Source organism: Callithrix jacchus, chromosome 8 (assembly GCF_049354715.1).
Source record: "Callithrix jacchus isolate 240 chromosome 8, calJac240_pri, whole genome shotgun sequence".
NCBI lineage: Eukaryota > Metazoa > Chordata > Mammalia > Primates > Cebidae > Callithrix > Callithrix jacchus.
The window spans coordinates 14,742,926-14,768,220 of record NC_133509.1 but is presented as its reverse complement, the minus strand read 5'-3'; the positions used below and the strand labels follow the sequence as shown (position 1 = coordinate 14,768,220).

The following is a 25,295-nucleotide window of genomic DNA, read 5'->3' as shown; positions in this document are numbered from 1 at the left end:
TTTTTCATATGATTGTTGGCCTCATATATGTCTTCTTTCGTAAAGTATCTGTTCATATCCTTTGCCCACTTTTGAATGGGCTTGTTTTTTTCCTGTAAATCTGCTTGAGATGATTGTAAATTCTGGATATCAGCCCTTTGTCAGATGGGTAGACTGCGAAAATTTTTTCCCATTCTGTTGGTTGCCGATCCACTCTAGTGACTGTTTCTTTTGCCGTGCAGAAGCTGTGGAGTTTCATTAGGTCCCATTTGTCTATTTTGGCTTTTGTTGCCAATGCTCTTGGTGTTTTGTTCATGAAGTCCTTGCCTACTCCTATGTCCTGGATAGTTTTGCCTAGATTTCCTTCTAGGGTTTTTATGGTGCCAGGTCTTATGTTTAAGTCTTTAATCCATCTGGAGTTAATTTTAGTGTAAGGTGTCAGGAAGGGGTCCAGTTTCTGCTTTCTGCACATGGCTAGCCAGTTTTCCCAACACCATTTGTTAAACATGGAATCCTTGCCCCATTGCTTGTTTTTGTCAGGTTTATCAAAGATTGTATAGTTGTATGTATGTTGTGTTGCCTCCGGTGCCTCTGTTTTGTTCCATTGGTCTATATCTCTGTTTTGGTACCAGTACCATGCTGTTTTGATTACTGTAGCCTTGTAGTATAGTTTGAAATCCGGTAGTGTGATGCCCCCCGCTGTGTTCTTTTTGCTTAGAATTGACTTGGCTATGCGGGCTCTCTTTTGGTTCCATATGAAGTTCATGGTGGTTTTTTCCAGTTCTGTGAAGAAAGTCAATGGTAGCTTGATGGGGATAGCGTTGATTCTGTAAATTACTTTGGGCAGTATAGCCATTTTCACGATATTAATTCTTCCTAACCATGAACATGGAATGTTTCTCCATCTGTTTGTGTCCTCTCTGATTTCGTTGAGCAGTGGTTTGTAGTTCTCCTTGAAGAGGTCCCTTACGTTCCTTGTGAGTTGTATTCCAAGGTATTTTATTCTTTTTGTAGCAATTGCGAATGGCAGTTCGCTCTTGATTTGGCTTTCTTTAAGTCTGTTATTGGTGTAGACGAATGCTTGTGATTTTTGCACATTGATTTTATATCCTGAGACTTTGCTGAAGTTGTTTATCAGTTTCAGGAGTTTTTGGGCTGAGGCGATGGGGTCTTCTAGGTATACTATCATGTCGTCTGCAAATAGAGACAATTTGGCTTCCACCTTTCCTATTTGAATACCCTTTATTTCTTTTTCTTGCCTGATTGCTCTGGCTAGAACTTCCAGTACTATATTGAATAGGAGTGGTGACAGAGGGCATCCTTGTCTAGTACCAGATTTCAAAGGGAATGCTTCCAGTTTTTGCCCATTCAGTATGATATTGGCTGTTGGTTTGTCATAAATAGCTTTTATTACTTTGAGATACGTTCCATCGATACCTAGTTTATTGAGGGTTTTTAGCATAAAGGGCTGTTGAATTTTGTCAAATGCCTTCTCTGCGTCAATTGAGATAATCATGTGGTTTTTGTTTTTGGTTCTGTTTATGTGGTGAATTACGTTGATAGACTTGCGTATGTTGAACCAGCCTTGCATCCCTGGGATCAATCCTACTTGATCATGATGAATAAGTTTTTTGATTTGCTGTTGCAATCGGCTTGCCAATATTTTATTGAAGATTTTTGCATCTATGTTCATCATGGATATTGGCCTGAAGTTTTCTTTTCTCGTTGGGTCTCTGCCGGGTTTTGGTATCAGGATGATGTTGGTCTCATAAAATGATTTGGGAAGTATTCCCTCTTTTTGGATTGTTTGAAATAGTTTTAGAAGGAATGGTACCAGCTCCTCCTTGTGTGTCTGGTAGAATTCGGCTGTGAACCCATCTGGACCTGGGCTTTTTTTGTGAGGTAGGCTCTTAATTGCTGCCTCAACTTCAGACCTTGTTATTGGTCTATTCATAGTTTCAGCTTCCTCCTGGTTTAGGCTTGGGAGGACACAGGAGTCCAGGAATTTATCCATTTCTTCCAGGTTTACTAGTTTATGTGCATAGAGTTGTTTGTAATATTCTCTGATGATGGTTTGAATTTCTGTGGAATCTGTGGTGATTTCCCCTTTATCATTTTTTATTGCATCTATTTGGTTGTTCTCTCTTTTATTTTTAATCAATCTGGCTAGTGGTCTGTCTATTTTGTTGATCTTTTCAAAAAACCAGCTCTTGGATTTATTGATTTTTTGAAGGGTTTTTCGTGTCTCAATCTCCTTCACCTCAGCTCTGATCTTAGTAATTTCTTGTCTTCTGCTGGGTTTTGAGTTTTTTTGATCTTGCTCCTCTAGCTCTTTCAATTTTGACGATAGGGTGTCAATTTTGGATCTCTCCATTCTCCTCATATGGGCACTTATTGCTATATACTTTCCTCTAGAGACTGCTTTAAATGTGTCCCAGAGGTTCTGGCACGTTGTGTCTTCATTCTCATTGGTTTCGAAAAACTTCTTTATTTCTGCCTTCATTTCATTGTTTACCCAGTCAACATTCAAGAGCCAGTTGTTCAGTTTCCATGAAGCTGTGTGGTTCTGGGTCGGTTTCTGAATTCTGAGTTCTAACTTGATTGCACTATGGTCTGAGAGGCTGTTTGTTATGATTTCAGTTGTTTTGCATTTGTTGAGCAGTGCTTTACTTCCAATTATGTGGTCAATTTTAGAGTAGGTGTGATGTGGTGCTGAGAAGAATGTGTATTCTGTGGATTTGGGGTGGAGAGTTCTGTAAATGTCCACCAGGTTTGCTTGCTCCAGGTCTGAGTTCAAGCCCTGGGTATCCTTGTTGATTTTCTGTCTGGTTGATCTGTCTAGTATTGACAGTGGAGTGTTAAAGTCTCCCACTATTATTGTGTGGGAGTCTAAGTCCTTCTGTAAGTCATTAAGAACTTGCCTTATGTATCTGGGTGCTCCTGTGTTGGGTCCATATATGTTTAGGATTGTTAGCTCTTCTTGTTGTATCGATCCTTTTACCATTATGTAATGGCCTTCTTTGTCTCTTTTGATCTTTGTTGCTTTAAAGTCTATTTTATCAGAGATGAGAATTGCAACTCCTGCTTTTTTTTGCTTTCCATTAGCTTGGTAAATCTTCCTCCATCCCTTTATTTTGAGCCTTTGTGTATCCTTGCATGTGAGATGGGTTTCCTGGATACAGCACACTGATGGGTTTTGGATTTTTATCCAATTTGCCAGTCTGTGTCTTTTGATTGGTGCATTTAGTCCATTTACATTTAGGGTTAATATTGTTATGTGTGAATTTGATACTGCCATTTTGATTCTAAGTGGCTGTTTTGCCTGTTAGTTGTTGTAGATTCTTCATTATGTTGAAGCTCTTTAGCATTCAGTGTGATTTTGGAATGGCTGGTACTGATTGATCCTTTCTATGTGTAGTGCCTCTTTTAGGAGCTCTTGTAAAGCAGGCCTGGTGGTGACAAAATCTCTGAGTACTTGCTTGTTCGCAAAGGATTTTATTCTTCCTTCACTTCTGAAGCTCAGTTTGGCTGGATATGAAATTCTGGGTTGAAAGTTCTTTTCTTTAAGAATGTTGAATATTGGCCCCCACTCTCTTCTGGCTTGTAGTGTTTCTGCCGGGTCTCGATCTCTTGACCTCGTGATCCACCCGTCTCGGCCTCCCAAAGTGCTGGGATTACAGGCTTGAGCCACCGTGCCCAGCCATCTTTGCCCATTTTCTAATTGGATTGTTTTTCTACTGTTGAGTTTTGAGCTCTTTATATATTTTATGCACATCTTCTTTTAAAAGAATACTTTTAAGATGTGGGGTTTCTCGTCTTTTGAAAATCACAATGTACTACAAATACAGAAATACCCTGTGATTACTCGAGGTAAACAGAATGAATGACCAATGTGGGGAAAGAGGCCCAATTTCTCGAGATGTTCACTTGTGTGGATAGTGTCAGAGCTGGAGAAAAACCAACAACCTAGAGTCATAGTTTGTTTACACTGTTAATGGGCTGCCTTTTTTTTTCTTTTCTTTTCAAAAACATAAACATTCACAAGTTATAATCTACTACAGCACTGGATGTGATTAATATTTATTATATCTAAAGGACAATATGGAAATGATTTTTACATAGGAGACAATGTGTAACTGTGCTCTCAACAGTAGCACTTGCTTAGCATAAATGCCTCCTTCCAGACCCATCTGATTCAACAGCCTCAGAGCTCAGGGAAGGAAGTACACACACTAGCTCTCTCATCATTACACACGGCAACATAAAACCTACTGGGAATGACTCTTAAAATTGACTTGGGTCACTCAAACACTAACCAGTTCTTTTAAAAAACTCATCTTCCACGAAGCAAAAATATGTCATAGAATTATGTCAAAATTCACTAAAATGTATAGTTCAGCACAAACTATGTAGATCTCTGTAAAAAAGATTGTTATAAAGTTATGCAAATTACATCTTTTAATAAATAATTAAAATTAATCAGGTTAGTTTTCTATTGATAGCAATGCTTTTCCAATAATTGTTTTAAGAATCACTTTATCCAGAAAGTAATCATTCCCTAATCTATTTTTTCCACAAATTCCAACTTTTACACACACTGACATATTATTTTAACTAAACCTTGACATTGAAATTTCTTTCCTAAGGAATTCAAATGTCTTAACTTACTGCTACCAAATCATTTCTCTTTTCTTATTTAATAAAACAATTTTGGAATATAATACAAATATTCTAACTTTAAATTTATGCTGATTTCACTTAAAGGATAATAGAAATATATAACATTTACCTGCCTATACTCTTTTGAATTGTCCCCCCTCACCTTCCAGTTTTCTTCAAAATTCCTTCCTTTAAAAAGGATGCCCTTACATGGAACTGGTCTTGTGAATTTTTTTTGCAAGTTCCTGTGGATCTACAGTTATTTTGCAATTAAAAAAAAATTTTTTTTTTAAAAAGGTGCTCTTGCTTTCCATCCAAGTTGTGACTTTACACATCCTTATTATAATTCCTTATTAATTGGGCTGGGCACAGTGGCTCACATCTATAACCCCAACACTTTGGGAGGCCAAGGTGGGTAGATCATGAGGTCAGAAGTTCAAGACCAGCCTGGCCAACATGGTGAAACCCCATCTCTACTAAAAGTACAAAATAATTAGCCAGGTGTGGTTGCTGGAACATGTAATCCCAGCTACTTGGGAAGCTGAGGCAGGAGAATCACTTGAACCCAGGCAGCAGAGGTTGCAGTGAGCCGAGATTGCGCCACTGCACTCCGGCCTGCGTGACAGAGTGAGACTCTGTCTCAAATAATAGCAATAATTCCTTATTAATTATAATACTTCATTTTCAGCGTCCCTTATACTTTAAAAGCAGTTTGCCTTAAAGATGCCTTTTGATTTGATTATATCAGTCTGGTTTAGAAAGCAACATTCTCTTAGCTAAGGCACACGGCTTTAATTCTCAATTATTTGTTTTATATTTTAATCTCTTATCTTTAGTTCTAAAACATTTCATATTTCCTAGAATTTCTCACTTTGAATAATACCTTAAATAATTTATATACATTAAGCACCTAGAACAGTACCTGTACAGAGTAATGCTTAATAAATAGTCATTATTATTGTTTTCATTACACAATCTACTCTTGGTGGTTCTCCCCTTTTCTCTTTCTTTTATGTCTCTCTGATTTGCCTTGTTCCACACCTTAGCAACATGTCACACATCCTTCAGTCACGAGATCACAGAACCCAGAACCCTAGTTCTCGAAGAAATCTGAGTGATCATCCAGCCAACCTCTCATAGTATATATAAGGAAACACGCAAAGAGAGCAGGAGTGACCTGCCTTTCTAGGGTCACCCAGTGAGGTAGTCAGTAGGACTGAATTGAGAATGTCAAATAAAGCCTATTCATTCTTAGAAACTGAGCTTTTAAAATTTTCTGACAGGTCAGGTCAGCTCTGCACATATGCAGTTCTTGGTAATACTTCTGGGGGAAAAATTGGCTTAACTAAGGAAAGAACTGTCCAGTTTTCAGATGCTTCAAATTGTTGTGCTGATAACAGCAACTTCTAAATTTGTTTCTCTCCCCACTATCCTCCCTCCCTGACCCTGTCTCTCTCTCTCTGACATTGCAGATGTTCTTTAAATCACGAGGGGTGTTTTTATTTCTTAGGGTCGGGAATTGGGGGTTGGCTGGCTGTTTTTTAAGCTACTGAGTTACTAGATCAAACCTAGGTAGGATTTCTCAGGAGCCATGAAGATACAGAAATAATGACAGAATCACCAGGACTCTTTGAAAGAATGGTTTTGTCCTTTTGGCAGGGGAAACCTCTTTCTACAGTGTTTACTGTACTGCTAAGATGTTAGAGGAGCTTCTCTCTCTTCTCTCTCTCTCGCTCAAGTCTAGTTTACTTTTTAATTTTAAAATTTGGGGTACTTTGGCATAATTTATACACAGTAAAGTTCACTCACCCTTTCCAGGTGCATAGGTCTTTGTTTTCTAATAAACATATAATCATACAACTACCACCAAAATCAAGATACAAAACATTTCCGACATACCAAAATGTTCCTTCATGCCTTTACAGTCAACTCCTCCTCCACTGTTTGTCAACATGTTGATGTTCCAATTGTATTTTGCTTTTTCCAAAATGTCACATAAGTGGAATTACACAGCTGGTAACCCTTTGAGTCAACTTCCTTCACTTGGCATGAGGTATCTGATATTCACCCATGTTGTTGCATGTTATCAGGAGCTCGTTTTATTGCTGAGTAATATGCCACTGTGTGGATATATTACAGTCTGTTTTTACATTTACCAGCTGAAAGACATTTGGGTTGTTTCCAGTTTAGAGCTATTATGAATAAAGCCACTATAAAGAGTTGCCTAAAGTTTCTGTGTGGACATATGTTTTCATTTCTCTTGGGTAAATATCTAGGAAGGGGGCTGCTGAATCATGTTGTAAGAAACTGCCAAACTATTTTTCAAAGCAGCTGTACCATTTTATATTTCTACCAGCAATGTATGAGAGTTCTAATTGCTCTGTATTCTTGTCAGCACTTGATATTAGGATTTTTTGTTATCTCTTTTCAGAGAAAGAAAGTAGCAAGAAGTATTTTTAGCATACTAAACTGTTAACAATTAAAGCAACCTTCACTCCTCTCTTTCTCTTAAAAGTCACAAGCAATCCATCAGGAAATTCTATCAACTCTACATTTAAAATATATCCAGAATCATCACTTTTCCCCATCTTTATAACCATCTCCCTGAACGGAGTCCCTGAAACTTACCTGAATTACCAAAACAATTTCCTAACAGCTGATTCTACCCTTGTCCCCCACACTCGAACACAGACACACTGGCCTCTACCGTTCCAGTAGCACGCCAGGCACATCCTACAGCCTCTGATTGTTTCCCACATACCTACTTGACCAGTTCCTCTCCACTTCCAAGTCTTCCTTCCAAACTCATCTCCCCTCTGAAGTCTCCTTGATCAATATGAATCTACCCTTTGTCTCCCCTAAGCTCAATCTACTTTTTCTTTTCTATTGATAGCAACAAACACACTCTGTATTTTACTTATTATATTTATTGTTTAAGAAACATTTCCCAACCCACTCTGTTACTGCTAAAATATAAGTTCTATGCTCATAGAAATCTTTTCTTTCACATATTGATATGCTTCAAGTACTGTGAACAGTGCCTGGAACAGAGTAGGTATAAAATAAATAGTTGCTGAATGACCAAACTAACACTGGCTTTGGTATCTAAGGTAGCACTAATGGGAAAGCCTAGGTGAGGCCAGATTTAGAGACCAATAAAGCCAAGGGGAGAAAATAAAATTTGTAGCATGTATACTGAAACAAGGCTTAGTTTCTTTAAACACAAATCTATGTGGACAGCATTTGCCTACAAAATTTCTGCAAAAATGTATTGTTCAAAAGCTCTCCTATTGGAGAAAGTAAATGAAACTAATCAGGTTCATATATAAAAAAAAAACTCTTGGCACACCAACTACATAGGTTTCTTTCTTCTGTAAACTTCTGCATCTGTGTAAGATTGCCCCAGAATGATTTGCCAATTTTATTTTCTTAATCTAAGTTCTATTCTCATTACCCTTCCATTTCTGTTTTTTTATCCTCAGGGAAAGAGAGAGCAGTTACTACCAGGGCATTCTCACGTCTTCCAAAGAAATGGCATAGGTGTTAATCTTGTGTTTATGTTTGATGTGGGTAATGATGGCTATGACCGGAGCTGTAGGTTTGTTAATATGCAGGGCTCTCTCCTCATTAGTGGCGGGGTATGTTTTGAAGTTAAGCTGCAATGTTTCCTGTAATGTCGGATCTGGCCTAAGAGATTTTCTCACTGTTCATTTTCTTTGTTTTCACCCATAGTCAGTACGTGCTATGCTTATAGGGCTCTCCCATATGCCTTTTAATAAACACAACTTTCCACAGTAGTTAATTTGGTGGGTATTTCAAACATTTTTAATAATTACGTCCTCATGTGTAATTATCACACATTTGGTTTATTTTAGAGAAAAGATTTTCATAATTTTTGACTCAGTAATATAAAGTATAATAAACTCTCTCCCTGGTGTGGTTTTGGAAAGGTGTATTCTTATTAACTGGATAAGGTGATTAATTCGTAGTGACAATAAAAACATGCCACATTCTCAGCATTCAATTGTTTATAAAGTCCCCGCACATATATCTCAATCAAATCTTAAAAAGAGCAAAAGAAATAGTAACACCTGATTGAATATAACATTTGATGATCCATTATGAATAGCAACGGCTATGCTTGAATTTCCAAGACAATTTTCAGTTAACATAATATACTATCAAATAAACTAACTTTTACCAGACTAACGTGCCTCATGGGATGGGTGGTTTACCACTGCTTATTGCCCAGATTTCATTCTACTCTATAGTCCTCACTGGATATACAGTAAGGGACAGACTCCAGGTTTTCAAGAGTTTGTGTGGAAGCCATTAACTATGTTTAGTCAATTCAGTAATATACTATTTATAGATACACTTTCTATAGCTAAAATCCAGGACCACTGTACTCCAAGGAAGCCATTTAAATGTGAGAAATAGTTTGTTCTCTTTTCTCATTAGATACTGAACACATGTTCATTGCTTAATCTTTTGAAATCTGTGCTCATAAGTACAAAGCAATTTCCTTTTTTTCCCTCTGATTTTTAAGAACAGCATTAGAAAATGATCGGAGGATAACACAGGTACTTAGACTAAGACAAAGGGGAAGAGGTACAGATCAGTCGTTAGTATTTCTCTTTCACCATCTTCTTTTCACTGTCCTCTCACAGTGCCTAAACCAGGCTCTCCCAACCCTGTAGAACCCCTGTCTTTGATTTGACAATGTGACACATGTTCAGCTAGAATTCCCATCATCATTCATTTAGGGAAAGCAAAAATGAGTACATATGCTTTTAGGAAGGTACAGCAGTGAGCTTACGTACCAAAAGTGCATAAACAAGTATTGCCGATTTAATTGCCTTAGCTGAACTTAAAAGCTCTGATCTTTAATTGCCTGATTGAACTGATCTAAAAAGCTACAATTTTTTAATCAAGAAGAAAATTAAATAGCTTTTTGTAAATAAAAAGCCATCTTTAATCTCATTTTTATGGAATCCAAGTTATTAAATATGGACAAAACCGCTAAAATATTAAGTTAACAACTACTCAGTCTAGGGTAAATTTCTCATTACAATGCTTTACAAAAGTCTTCAGAGACACCTGGCTTCTTTGACTCTAATAAAAACACATGCTTTTAAGTCCAGAAGGTAAAAGTTTCCATGAATAGCTGGGAAACTCAAAAGCTAAATAGGAACATATCTAATGAGGTGTATTACCACAGCATATTTATTTCTATAGTTGAGTGTCCATAACTACTGGGATATAACTGTTCATCTGCACTTCAATTCATTACTCTTTCCATTTAGACAGAGGTAGGTGCACACTCATTCACTGAAATTCCTTGAAAGGACTTGTTGGCCCTCTACCACTGCTCCTACTCTGTCCCCAACAGATATATTCTTCTCATAACAGGTGGCATTTTATAGTAGGTTACTCTCTGTTGGAATTGGGCTGGCCAAGTGAAAAAATAAGTACAAACCCAGGATACCCTTTTGAAACCTCTATGCTCTCCATCAGTCAAACCACTGCAGCCTTTGTCTGTCACTGATGAAAGAGTCCTTTCTTAATCCAAGTTGCAACCAGGGATGAAAAGAAGGACCTACTGGCTTCTGAGAGGGTCTGGTCCACCAAGCTTGGCCACAGTGATCATAAAGTGGTTATAAAGAGAATCTGACCCTAGACATTATTTTTAGATCCAGACAAATCCATTTCAAACATGTCTATAAAGATCCCATTTCAAATGAAACATTTAGGCAGTTTTCCCAAATCCAGAGTAAAAATTAAAATCAAATAATTTAGATATAGGGATACTAAAGGCATATCAACTTATCAGCATAATTTCTCATTTAAAAGAAGAAAAATCAAGATAATGGCAGAATAACTAAAACATATTTCCTTATCCACCATAGTTCTTTGTGATACTAAGATTCCTTACAGAAAGTTATAGCTAGAGAGGGATTTCATTATAAGCCAGAATTAACCTGTATGCCCTACACTCACTTAAAGTGAGTACAGGATGACCCTAACACTCACTTTCTAACAAAACTCAAATTTCCATGGCACTGTCCTTTTAAAGAAAGCTTTGATACAGAGAATGAATGTTTTTCCTTCAGTTCTTTTGTCAAATGGATAGCACATGTCGATTTTTAAGAAATCAATAAATGATGAGAACTGACCATTGGGTTCTTATTAAAATGGTTATCACCACAGGTTGCTGGGTGTTTCTATAGGGAATAGAAACAGTAGTGGTTATAACATGTTTAAATACTGTTATCTCTTAACCTCGGTAGTCAAACATGTTCCATTTTTCTTTCATCCACCGAATGTGTTTACATACTTATTTATACCGAGTGAAAGTAATACTAACATAACTCACTCTCCCTATATCTACATTTTACACCGACTATACTCTAGAAATGGAGTGGACTGCCTTTAAAAAGAAATCTAGTTTATGATTCCATTTACTCAGTATAAATACCGCAAAACCCTGAATATTTTATTTGTCAAAATCTAGATAACCCTCATTAAAAGAAGGATTTAAGAAGAAATGCAGAATCAGTAGGATATTAAAACCACCACAAAAGAAAACAACCCTTAGTGACAGATATGACATCACAGTTGAAAATATCAGTTGTTTTCTCCATCTCAGTTTACACCCTTTTTTAAAAAAAAAAAAAAAAAACCCTTTCCTTTAATCACATCTAATGTGTATGCTGTTGCATTCCCCAAATGTACATAAAGCTAAGAAGAGCAGATGTGTAAAATTAAACAGCACTGTTAGTAACATTAAGCCTTGAAGTTGCTTTATGATAGTCTCTTTCTCACTTAATAATTTGCTCCAAATGAATTCAGATATTTTGGGCACGTTAAAAAAAAAGGAGATTCCTTTTGCAATATTCAACAGTTATCTGATTATTCTCTCATGTGTTCTGTTACTAGACAAGGGGACTATTCCTGATGCTTTCACCAACATCTTATTTAAAGTTTTACTTTTGGCCAGGTGTGGTGGCTCACACCTGAATCCTAGGACATTGGGAGACGAAGGTAGGAGGATTGCTTGAGGCTAGGAATTTAAGACCAACTTGGTCAACATAGCAAGACCCCATCTTTTAAAAAAAATTACAAAGTTTTACTTTCCAGGTATGTGAAGCAATCTCTTAAGGAACAGTGTGTGGTGATATCTGAAATGTTAATAGAAGGAAGGATGTAATTGTACAGAAAGTGAAGGTTTTGCATTAACAAGGGTTAAGTAAGACAAACAAGATCTTGTCGGCTTCAAATACTATGAAATATCTTTTTACAAGTTTGACAAAGGTGATTCACAAAAACATACTACCAAGTTTATAATCTAAATGAGAGCAGTTGATGGAGAAAACAAGAAAAATAATATTTATAAAGCAGTCATCTTTTTGACTACCAGATATATCAGCTGCTTTAAATGTTAGAACACTTACTCCCTTTAAAAATCAAGGTATCTTGAGAAACCCACCCCCACCCCAAATTAAGTCCAAGCTTATAAGCCCAGCACATACCTCTATGTAAAATCTTTAAACTCCACAAATAAGTAAGGCCTTTAACAACCTAAATTTAGGAAAAAGAAAACAGTACAATTATCAATTATGGTTTTTATAAGAAACTTTCCATATTTAAATATATCAACTTCTTTTTTTTTTTTTGAGACAGGGTCTTGCCCTGTCACCTAGGCTGAAGTGCTGTGGGATACAATCACTGCTCACTGTAGCCTTGACCTCGTGGGCTCAAGCAATTCTCCCACCTCAGCTGCCTGAGTAGATGGGACCACAGGTGTGTACCACCATGCCCGGATAATTTCTTCTTCTTTTTTTTTTTTTTTTTGGTAGAAACAGGGATCTCATTAATGTTGCCTAAGCTGGTCTTGAACTCCTGGGCTTAAGTGATCCTCCTGCCTTGGCCTCCCAAAGTGCTAGGGTTACAGGCGCAAACCACCACATGCAGCCTAACTTTTCCTTTAAAACTCTGTCAACCAATAAGCATTTACTGAACATCTCTCATTTCTGTGTGAGGCTCTGAGGGAACACCAAATGTTAAAGCCACAGGTTTCTTCCTTTAATGTGCTCATACTGTTCTGAGGATACGGTACTCCAAAAGAAAGAAATAAGTACACGTGTATATAAAATGATCTGGAAGTATATATGCTAAATTCATAATGATGCTAAGCCAGGCAAGGAGAGAGACAGGAAAAAGGGACAATGGCTTTCTTAATTTTCTGTATTTCTGTGTGTAAAACCTTCTTTGAAGTCATGACACTTATGACCAAGGAGAGACTTTTTTTCTGAGGCAGGATCTCACTCTGTTGCCCAGGCTGGAGTGCAGTGGTGCAGTCATAGCACACTGTAACTTCAAACTCCTGGGATCAAACAATCCTCCCGCCTCAGCCTCCTGAGTAGGTGGGACTACAGGTGCACACCATTATACCTTGTTAATTTAAAAATATTTTTTGAAGGGATATGATTTCGTTTTGTTATCCAGGCTGGTTTTGAACTCCTAGACTTAAGGGATCCATCTGCCTCGGCCTCCCAAATCTCTGGAACCACAGGTGGGAGTCACGGTGCCTGGCCTGAAGAGACATTTTTTTAAAAGTTAACTAATGAAATAAGGCAGTGGGTAGAATAGAAACTGCTTTTCCTATTGGTAGTCAGAAAGGCTTACTAACGTGTTGCCTCTTGAGTAACGAATTTAACTTAAATGAAAAAAGGGAAGGAAGTGTTTAGGTCAAGGTAAAAATATACAATCAAAGTGTTGGGGCAGTATACTCTCCAACATGTCAAAGTCATGAAAGACAAGGAAACGCTGAGGTGTTAGAGAGGCAGGCAGCGAATAATCCTAGACTGGAAGTAGAGCAGAATTTTTTTCCTTTGGTCTATAGAGGGTACTACTGAACAACTGGTGAAATTTGAATAAGGGCTATTGAGTAGATAATAGTATTATATCCATACTAGTTTCCCAATTTTAATCAGTGATTACATAAGATAATGTCTTTGTTCTTAGGAAATAGATACCTAACATATTTTGGGATAAACGCTGTGGTCTCTGTAACTTATTCTCAAATGTTTCAGGAAAAAATTTGTATATAGATTTTTAACCAAATGTGGTAAACTGTTAACAACTGGGGAATATGGATGAAGCATCATCTGTGGGAATTTTTTGTATTAGTCTCACATCTTTTCTATAAGTTCAAAACAATCTCAAAATAAAAAGTTTCCCCAAAATTTATAAAGTATATTGGGGGTAGGAAAGAACAAAGTATGTCAAGATGGTCCTCACAAGCCAGTCTGGCTGGTGCAAAGCATATATGTTGACAAGGCACAGTACTGAAAGGGCAGATTAAGAAAATAAAATGAGAAAATAAAAACATCTGAATTAGATTTGCATCTGTCACTTTCATAGCCTGAGTTAAGAATCATCAGTCAAATGAGATACTGAAACAAAGATGTTTCCATGACCCTAAGTACATGGGTTATAAGTTCTACCTACTATGTGGAAAATTTAATCAGTCGTTGCCATTAATAACTTTAAAAATCTTTACGTATAAATAGCTATGAAAGGAAATGCACGTTTTATTCATAACCACTGACCCTATATGAGTCAATGCATGAGTGTGAACTTAGAAATTTCAAGGTTGATTATTCATAGATACAAGATACACTGAACGAATCACCGTTAGTCAAAATTTACTGTAAGAATTTAAAAATATCCATCATTATAGAGAATTCTGGGTGAGTCAGGAATATAAGAACAAGAAAACCTACCATTACCATGAGAAGTAACTGAGTGATTTACGTATCTTGAAAATGGTAAAAAGAGGGTTAGGGGATAAATATGCAAGGATTCTAGTTGATCAAGGAAGCTTAAGAGCAACTGTAAAATAAAAAATGCAGGCTGGGCACGGTGGCTCATGTCTGTAATCCCAGCACTTTGGGAGGACGAGGTGGGTGGATCACGAGGTCAGAAGATTGACATCATCGTGGCTAACATGGTGAAACCCTGTCTTTACTAAAAATACAAAAAATTAGCTGGGCGTGGTGGCGCATGCCTGTAATCCCAGCTACTAGGGAGGCTGAGGCAGGAGAATTGCCTGAACCCAGGATGCAAAGGTTGTAGTGAGCCAAGATTGCAACACTGCACTCCAGCCTGGGTAACAGAGTGAGAAGAAAGAAAGGAAAAAAAGGAAAGAAAAGGAAGGAAGGAGGGAAGGAGGGAAGGAAGGAGGGAGGGAAGGAGGGAGGGAAGGAGGGAGGGAAGGAGGGAAGGAAGGAGGGAAGGAGGGAGGGAAGGAGGGAGGGAGGGAAGGAAGGAAAGAAATGCAATGGGAGAAAGCCAATATCCAAATACTAAAGATCTAGAAGACAAAATCTGTATCAATGAATACTGAGCAGAGGTTAACTTATTTTAATTGTTCTCATAGGGTGCAATGTACTCCTGAAAGATTTGCTAACATAGATTCATCAATTCCAGTACATGTTTGTCTATTCTAAGAGAACAACATACGTTTTTATAACAAATGACTTCTTCCAGAGTTTGGAAATAATTGGCATTACAATAAAACACATGTGTTCTGGACAGTTAACACAAAAAGAAAATATCAAAATATTAATAAGATAATTTTATCACAGAAGGAAACATAAAAATATTTCTTTAAATGTTTATAAAAATTAACATCCATAATGAAAACAATTTTCTCTTTGAGTAACAGGAGGAAGTCATCTTATTTAGCATGGGGGTAATCATCTTCTCCATTCTGAGGAAGTAGGGTTAAAATTTTCAACTTAGAAGCTTAGTTGAATATTATAAAACCTATCCATTAAACACAGCTCACCACTAAAAACTGGTTCTATACAAAATGAATTTTCAGAAAACATGTAGGGAAAGGCAATCCAATATATTCGAACTGTCGGGTAGCAAAAAGTAAAACAAATACTGATTTTATAATATTTGCTAAAATTTTACATTTTGTTAGAGATTCAAAATGAAAATATTCTTCGACAAAATATTCTACACTTTTCCTTAGAAACATCTAAATTCTGGTGAAAAAGGAGCTAGAAATCCGTGAACTGAAAATCTAAAGGATATTATTGGTATTCAGTACGCTGGGTTTCACAACAATGACTTGACAAAGCCTTGACACTAAAAGTCCTTGTATCTGTTGTCAATCACTCGCTCCTTGACATGTCAAGTGCACATCCTTTCAGGGACAACGTCAATCAACATTAGCACTCAAAATACAGTACACAGTGTCACTGCTTCAGAAATGAGAAGAAAAATAGAATGTATTAGGTGGCAGGGAAAGGCAGAAAGGTACTCCTCTTTACAGAAGACCAGATTCGAATGGATAGAAGAGAAAAACTACTGGGCAAGTTGGAAGGCTGAAATCAGCTATATATAAATTTCTTTGGGTTAAAAAAAATGCTCTCTTACCATACATTTCACAAGAGGAAATTTTAATAACATAACACAGAGGCCAACAGAGGTCCATACTATAATGAACCTTGGACCTATGAACCTGCCTTGCATGTCAGATTATTAGACCCTGGAAAATAAAGTTAATTTGGGAAAAGAGAGGTACCTAAAGATATGAAAATAATCTGAAGCAATTGCATGTGTTGCTCCATTATTCTCTCAATAAGTCTCCCTTTTTATATTTTAGCCTAGCTCTTTCTTTCACTCCTGCCTCTATTTTTTTTTTTCTCTCTTCTCATTCTGTCAGGAAAACACACTGAGAAAGCAAGGGGTCTGGTATCAGATAGCCCTGTGTTCAAATGTGTACTGACTAATTAGATTGTAACTCTGGGCAACCTGGTTAACTTTTCTAAACCTCATCTTGCATATGCACAGAATATGTTCAATAATCTACACTTTACATGGTGGCTGTAATGGCTAAATGGCATAGTATTTGCATAGAAAGCATGCAATGGTGATTGGCACAGGAATCGTTCAATGGACACCTATTTCCCTACTCTCTCTTTCTGATTCTGCTACTTTTGCCTTGGCAACAGCATCCATGTGCTTTCTTGGCCTCAATGAAGAAACTCAAGGAAGAGATGTTGATGCCATCTTCAGTACACTTTAAGAGAGATAACCAGGGACACTGGGAACACAGTCAGACTGTTTAGTTTACACGTCATAACCGACAGCTGATCAATTCGTTAGTCTTACTCTGACTTGTACAAACCTCCTGGGGTCAGGTCTTAGCCATGGGCCAATTTGCTGTTTGTCAGCTGCAACAAATGATAATACAAATTTGTAGCCTACTCAGATTACATATTTAAAAAAACACAGTTTGGAGGCATTATACAAACGTAGGTTCCAGCAGAATTTATTAAAAGTGGCAGACAAAGAGCAAAATTATCAAAAGCATTTCTTCCCCTCCAGCTATAAGAAGTTTTCATTACTATGACCTGATGAGCCACAAAAGCTGGAGAAATGAGACACATATTTAGGGGGAAAGCCTTAATTTAAAAAAGGGCAAATATCAATCCTGTGGAATAGCACTTACTTTAATGCCTTTCACTAAAATAATGTGTGTCATATTTCCATTCACTTAATAGGCAAGCCCTGTATTTGACGCTGAATTATTTTTTCTGCTGACTCTATTCACTTCAACAGTCTTCCTACTCCAGTGGAATCAAAAAGATGAGTGGCCTTGTGTGGATGCCCCAAACAAGAGGGAGGTAAGATTTATGGAGTTCACGAAGAATATGTTTCTCTACTGAAGACGGCAGATTTCTATTTTTGCCAAGTTCCATAGATAATTGAGTATACAGAACTTTTATACTTTTCTTCTTTTTCAACTGGTATCCTTGCCTTTTTTTGCCCTTTATTGTACATGTTATTAAACTTTACAGCCAAGAACTGCCAAAAGCCGCAAAGCAATCAATCTCTCCTGAGATTAGAACAGGAAACGAAACATATTTTTCATCTAAAATAGTGATTCAAGTACTCAAATTTCATATGAATCTACCTACACATGTAGATGAGAAGCAACTTAGAGCGACAGCATCAGAAAAGAAAGTTCTCATCACCCAGGGCAGTTCACACTAACAATTAGGAAGAAAAAAGGAAAGCTGTGAATTACAATGAACTAAGACTAAATAAGTGTCCATGTTGGATTAAAGAATTTGAGTTGTCATTTTGATGTATAATGAATGTGAAAATCAGCCATTTAATTAAATGGTACATGGTACAATCACTTTGTTCTGCATTAAACCACCGACGTTAGAGTGCTTTTAGTTTAGCAATTGTTTACTATTACACCACCCATGACTTCTCTCAGACACTGTTTAACCTACATTATTCTCAATGTGAAATTTGGAACTTAGGAGAACATTATAGTAATGTTAGTTTAGTTGATATATTTCATCAATATATTAGTGCATATAGAAAATAGAGGAATATGGGGAAACTGCTTTAAATCACAAAAGGAATAAATTTCTAGATGTAGTTGATGAAAAAATGAAAAACCAAGAACATAAAAAAACTGCAAAAAGTCTTTACATAGACTGCTTTAATAACTCAGACTTTTAAATATTTGTGAATCATGCCTACAACTACAAAATGTAAAAACACAAAAAAAGCAGTTTTTTTTGTTTTTTTTTTTGAAGAAGAATTTGGACATTTTATGAGTCAACAAGAACACCAAGGTCCCTGCAAACACATGAACAGGCTGGAGTTCATAAGCGTGTGACTATGTTGTGATAGCGGGTGGGGTGGTCTATGAAAAGAAGAAAGAACAGAACAGTTAAGAAGGTCTTGGCAGCCAACTGAGATTGAAGAACAAGAAAAAACATTCTGAGAATATAAGAAGAATGTGCTTGATTAGAAGGATTAAAACATTCATATTTTCTAACACTGAAGCCATATACTCACTGCTACTGCAATTCTTCCAAGGACATGTTCTGGGATTTTCCTATATACATCCAAAGATCCCCCTGTAGAGACAAACGTGCCATGTTACCACAAATGAAACTACCAGAGCAGTGCACTGGGCTCCTCCTCTGTGCACGCACTGTGAGAACATGTTTCCACCCTTCCTGCACCACACACTGGATGTGTAGTAGAAACTTGTTTTTAGTCCCATGTTACCTATAACATAATCATACTTCCTCATGAAGTATAACTGGATAATTCCATTTTATTTCTAAGTGTATAGTCACAATTGAAAAATTGTGAAAAATTGAAAGAAACTAGCCAAGGGCCAGCTAAGAAACTACACCTTATGTAAACTAAAATACATACACAAAATTATCAAGATCAACATGGATAATGACATTTAGGTGCCTGCCTTTTGTAACAGTTTTTCTCAAATGTAAACCAGGGTACTATGATAGAATTTTTCATATTAACCCAACAAAAGCTAGAATACATGCAGAGAACCACTACTTCGCTCCTTAATGATATGATTATGAGATCTGTTTTAATAATATGTAATAACCTTTAAGAGTCAAATTGAAGTATATCAGTCTTTCAGTTCTATAAAAAATTATTAGAGTATTTGACAAATATTTTTTCCTATCAGAGGCTAAAATTCATATTTAACACTGTATTACTGGTTGACCTATAAGTATGCCTCGTAAGGTACTAAACATGAAGTATGTCATTCTTTTGAAATGCAAATGTGAATATTTTCATGTCAAGTTTTTATAAAACTGAACATCAGAGAAAATATTATTTTTCTCTGTAAAAATAGTGAATGCATATATAAACCTATATGCATGCAAGTACACATATATACACATATAGACACATGCATATATATGTGGCTACTGGCGTTTCATTTATCTTATTTAAAGCAGATAGAGAAAAATGATCCCTCTTAGTTACCCTTGGCTTGTAGTTTCCAGATTTGAACAAGAAACTAGGAAACCACAGTGTAAGTAAACGTTACACTCTGGCTCTGGGCGCTACTGGGAAGATAACGGAAAAAAGACACTTCTGCTATGAACTGAACCATCCATATTGACTAAAATGACATTTTCATTATAGATGCAATAAAAGTGAAAATACTGCAGAAAAACATTTTATGTTCTCATTGATCTTTCACATAAATTGGCAGTAGCAAGGATAAACAAAATAAAAAAGATCAAGCTTTACATGCTGGCATTTGGAAGACTGACAAATGGAGCTTATTGGACCAATCCCTTATGAAGTGAATGATCTGACTGGCTCAAAACTAGGAGGTGAAAACTCATCCACATGTACCAGTAACAACTTCTAAGAGGGCATTTATTTCTACAAAGGATATAAATCAGGGCTTATTTGACTAAATGGACAATGGTTTCAACAAGCTAACCCCAAAAAAACAAAGATTACTTGACCACCATTATCAGTAGAAGAAGCCAGAAAGGAATCTCATTTTGAGGTAGTTCATTGGTTTTTAACCTCAGTTAGACCCACTTTTCTTAACTATCCATATGGCTAAATGTTTTTTTTCCTTTTTTTGAGATAGAGTCTCCCTCTGTTGCCCAGGCTGGAGTACAGTGGTGAGATCTTGGCTCACCACAACCTCTGCCTCCTGTGTTCAAGCAATTCTCCTGCCTCAGCCTCCTGAGTGGGGGATTACAGGTGCTTACCACTATGCCTGGCTAATTTTTGCATTTTTAGTAGAGATGGGGTTTCACTCTGTTGGCCAGGCTGGTCTCGAACTCCTGACCTCATGATCCGCCTGCCTCAGCCTCCCAACATGCTGGAATTACAGGTGTGAGCCACTGTGCCCAGCCCCATATGGCTAAATCTTTACACAGCTGGCTCCATGACATCACTGATTCATCTTGTCTTTTCATGTCCATTAGAGATAAATGTCATAGGTGAAAAAATAATGCAGCAGATCCACTCAGAATTAAGAGTTCCTTGGCCAGGCGCGGTGGCTCATGCCTGTAATCTCAGCACTTTGGGAAGCCAAGGTGGGTGGATCACGAGGTCAGAAGTTCAAGACCAGCCTGGCCAAGACGGTGAAAGCCTGTTTCTACTAAAAATACAAAAATTAGCAGGGCACAGTGGCAGGCACCTGTAATCTCAGCTACTCAGGAGGCTGTGGCAGGAGAACTGCTTCAACCCAGGCAGCAGAGGTTACAGTAAGCCCAGAGCATGCTACCGCACTCCAGCCTGGGACATAGAGTGAGACTCTGCCTCAAAAAAAAAAAAAAAAGTTTCTGTGAGTTCTTTTTCTGCATTTCAGTTAATTCGTATCAGGCTAAAAGTGGCAGGGGGTTGGTTGAATTTTTCCCTGTTTTATTCTATCCTACAGGTCTATCCAAAAATGCAGCTCTTGGACCTATCAAACATTAGTGCAGGAAACGATGTTAAAGATCAGTCCGGCCAGGCGTGGTGGCTCACGCCTGTAATCCCAGCACTTTGGGAGTCCAAGGCAGGTGGATCACCTGAGTTTAGGTGTTCGAGACCAGCCTGGCAAATACAGTGAAACCCCATCTCTACTAAAAATACAAAAATTAGCCGAGTGTGGTGGTGGGCACCTGTAATCTCAGCTACTCCTGCTAAGGCAGGAGAATTGCTTGAACCCAGGAGGAGGAGGTTGCAGTAAGCTGAGATCGCGCCACTGCACTCCAGCCTGGGCAACAAGAGTAAGACTCCATCTCAAAAAAATATATCATTCCAGCAACTTTGACAGGCAGGGAAAACAGTCCCAGCAATGTGAATGTTCTAGGTAAAGCCCGAGTCAACCGATAGCAGAGCTCAGAGAAGACCTGAACCTTTGAAGTTTCATAAGTTAGAGATTTAAAAGGTGGCTGGGCACAGTGTCTCTCACCTTCAATCCCAGCACTTTGGGAGGCCAAGGCATGTGAATCATGTGAGGTCAGGAGTTTGAGACCAGCCTAGGAAACATGGCAAAACCTTGTCTCTACCAAAAATACAAAAATTAGCTGGGCATGGTGGCACACGCTTGTAGACCCAGTTACTTAGGAGGCTGAGGCAGGAGAATCATTTGAATCTGAAAGACGAAGGCTGCAATGAGCAGGTTGCATCACTGCACTCCAGCCTGGGTAACAGAGTGAGATATTGCCTCAAAAGAAAAAAAAAAAAAAGATTTAAAAGCTTTCCTCATGATGTAACATAGCTTGAGAATCACATGTGAACTTTCTGCAGTTTAAAAAGTCTCATGCAATGTGATACGAAGACATACATTGCCAGAATTTAATTTTAGCTGAGATGGTGTTATTCAAGGCATTTAGAAACTCATTCATTTGTGGCTTGGTAGTTTGAACTTTTTGCTTGAGATTCCAAGGTTACTGGTTTGTTCCCTGCGACCTGTCACTTCTCTTTGTTCCCAGAAGTAACCAAATAGAAATTCTGAAGTTGAAATGTATAATAAGTGAAAATTTATTAGAGAGGATCAACAGTGTATTAGAGAAAGCAGAAGAAATGATCAAGGGAGGTAAAGGTCAACTGAGATGATCCTGTCTGATGATGAAAACAAAAGAAAATGAAGACAAATGAACACATTCTCAGAGACCTGTAGAATACTATCCAGCATACAAACGTATGCATAATGGGAGATGAGAAACAGAAGAGAAAAGGGAAGGAGCAGAAAGAATATCTGAGGAAATAATGACCCCAAACTTCTTAAATTTAGTTTTAAAAAGTGAATCTATACATCCAAGAAGCTCAATATACTTCACATAGGAAAAACTCAAAGAGATCCATACATTATTATCAAATTATCTATAGCCAAAGATAAAAGAAAATCTTGAAAGCAGCAAGATAGGTGACATGTCAATTACAAAAAAAAAAAAAAAAAAAATCCTCAAAAAGATCAAGAGCTGATTATACATCAGAAACCACAAAGGTCAGAGGCAGGAGAATGACATATTTGAACAACTGAAAGAAGACTATAAACCAAAAATTCTATATCCAGCAAAAAACTATTCTATGAAACCAAAGGATAAATTAAGACACTCTCAAATAAACTGGGAAATTTATCTCAGAATATTGAGAATCAATCAATAGTTGACCTACCCTCCAAGAAATGAAATACAGTCTTTCAGACTAAAGGAACTTTAGACTGAACATAAAAGTCTCAGATCCATGTGAAGAAATAAAGAACACTGGTAAAGGTAACTGCATACGTAAATATAAAAGACAGGATAAATGTATGTTTTGTTTGTATCTCTTCTGTTCTCCTATATGATTTAAGAGACAATTGCATAATTTTAAATTTGTGTTAGATACACAATATGTAAGAATGTCACTTATATGACAATAATAGCATAGAAGAGATGAGAAGAAATTGAGCTATATAGAAGTAAAGTTTTTGTATACGATTAAAATAAAGTTAGTACTAATCTGAATTAAATTATTGTAAGTTAAGAAGTTAATTGTAATACCTAGGGCAACATTAAGACTATAACTCAAAAAAATAGAGTAAAAGAAACCATGGGGAATTTAAATGGTATATTAGAAAATATCTATTTGACATAAAAGAAAGCAATAACAGGAGAACATGAAAGGCATGACTTATAGAAAACAAATAGAATGGGGATATAAATCTCACCTTGCTAGTAATTAAATAAATGTAAATGGTTTAAGCATTCTAATTAAATAAGAGATTGGCAGAGTTAATTATTTAAAAAAATGATCCAACTACATGCTGTCTACAACAGAGGTGCTTTATATTTAAAGACACAAACAGGTTAAAAAATGATGGAAAATGATATACCATTTAAACAGTAATCAACAGGGAGCTGGAGTGACTATACTAGTGGAAAAAATAGACTTTTAGATACTTTTTGTTAAATGTTGTTACTAGAGACAAACACATTTTCTAATGATAAAAGGATCAATCCACCAAGAAGCTATAACAATTATAAACATGCATGCACCTAACAACAGAGTGCCAAAATATATGAAACATAAACTGAAAGAACTGAAAGGAGAAATAGACAACTCAAAAATATTAGTTTTTGAGACTTCAATACCTCACTTTAAAAAATGGACAAAACTAAACAAAAGATTAGTAAGAAAATACTAAGCAGTATTATAAACCAATCAGAATTAACTGACATGTAAAGGGTACTTCACTTACCAACAGAATACATTCTTCTCAAATGCACATATGTGGAAATTAAGCAACATATACCTAAATAAAAATGGGTCGGAAAGAAATCACAAGAGATTTCTGTCACAGAAAAATAGAAAATACTTTAAGATTAATGAAAATAAAAACACAACATACCAAAACTTCTAGGATGCAACTAAAGCACTGCTTAGAGGAAAATTTATAACCTACATTAAATAAAAAGAAAGATCTCAAATCAGCATCCTAACTTTCTACCTTAAACAAATAGAGAACATCAAGTTAAAACTAAACTCAAAAGCAGAAAAAATGAAATAATAAAATTAAAGGAGACATAAACAAAATAGACAATAGAAAAAACAATAGCGAAAATCAATGAAACCACAAGTTGGTTTCAATTTAAATGAAAAAAAACTTTTTTTTTTTTTTTTTTTTTTTTAAAAAAAAACAGAGAAACTGACAAACTTTTAGCTACACTGACCAAGAAAATAAGTGAGGAGACTCAAGTAACTAAAACCTGGAATAGAAGAGAGAACACGACTACCAAGTTTGCAGAAATAAAAAGGATTATAAGAGAATTTTTGGAACAACTATGTACCAATAAATTAGATAACCTTGATAAAATAGATGAATTCCGAGAAAAACACAAACCACCAAAACTAAACCAAGAAAAAATAAAAAATCTGACTAAACCTGTATATAAATAGTAAAGAGATGGAGTTAGTAATAAAAAAAAAACTAACCACAAATATTATGCAGCTTTTAAAAGGAAGAAAATTCTGACACATGCTACAAGATGGATGAACCTTAAGGACATAATACAAAATGAAATAAGCCGGACACAAAAAGACAAATACTGTGTGCCTCCAATCATATGAGGTACCTAGAGTAGTCAAATTAATAGAGACAGAGTATAACGTTGTTTGCCAGGGGCTGGGAGGTGGAGTGAATGAGGAGTTCTTATTTAATAGGTATAGAGTTTCAGTTTTGCAAGACAAAAAGAGTCCTGGAGATGGATGGTAGTGACAGTTGCACAATCATGTTAATGTACTTTGTGCTGCTGAATTATACACTTAAAAATGGCTGATACAATTTGAATATTTGGCCCCTAGAAAACTCATGCTGAAATCTGATTCTCAATGTTGAAAACAGGGCCTAGTGAGATGTGTTTGGGTCAAAGGGGAGGATCCTGCCTAAATGATTTGGTGCCATTCTCACATAATTGAGTTCTCACTCTTAGTTCCCACAAGATTTGGTTCTTAAGAAGTGTCTGGGGCCTTTCTCCTCTCCTCTTGCTCCATTAATGGAAGCTTCCTGAGGCCCAGACCAGAAACAGATGCTGGGCACCATGCTTCTTGTACAGCCTGCAAAATCATGAGCCAAATAAATCCCTTTTCTTTATAAATTACCTAGTCTTCGGTATTCCTTTATAGGAACACAAAATTGACTAGTATAATAAAAAATTTTTTTATAAGTATTACATCACAATTTTTAAAAAACACACTAATGACACACCTAAAAACCCCAGAACCAGATGGCTTCATTGGTGAATTCTATCAAATGTTTGAAGAATTAACATCAGGCATTTGAAAAA

General features: G+C 36.6%; 1 protein-coding gene across 25 annotated transcripts in view; it reads right to left on the bottom strand.

Annotated features, from left to right (window-relative positions):
• MAP2K5 (mitogen-activated protein kinase kinase 5) overlaps positions 1-25,295 on the bottom strand; it is a 279,080-nt gene that overhangs the window by 146,785 nt on the left and 107,000 nt on the right. For 15 of the 25 annotated variants that reach the window (XR_013520769.1, XR_013520770.1, XM_054239383.2 and 12 more), the window contains 3 exons: positions 23,711-23,764; positions 18,541-18,602; positions 12,171-12,219 (listed from right to left, as the gene is read on the bottom strand). The exons of 1 other annotated variant lie outside the window; for it this stretch is intronic. Coding sequence is in view for 21 of the 24 variants with exons in the window: in XM_054239383.2 (XP_054095358.1) it covers positions 12,171-12,219; positions 18,541-18,602; positions 23,711-23,764 (165 nt within the window). In the remaining 3 variants the exon portion in view is untranslated. The remainder of the gene's footprint in view (positions 1-12,170; positions 12,220-18,540; positions 18,603-23,710; positions 23,765-25,295) is intronic. 9 more of the 25 variants (XR_013520771.1, XM_078333472.1, XM_078333475.1 and 6 more) reach the window with 1 other exon arrangement.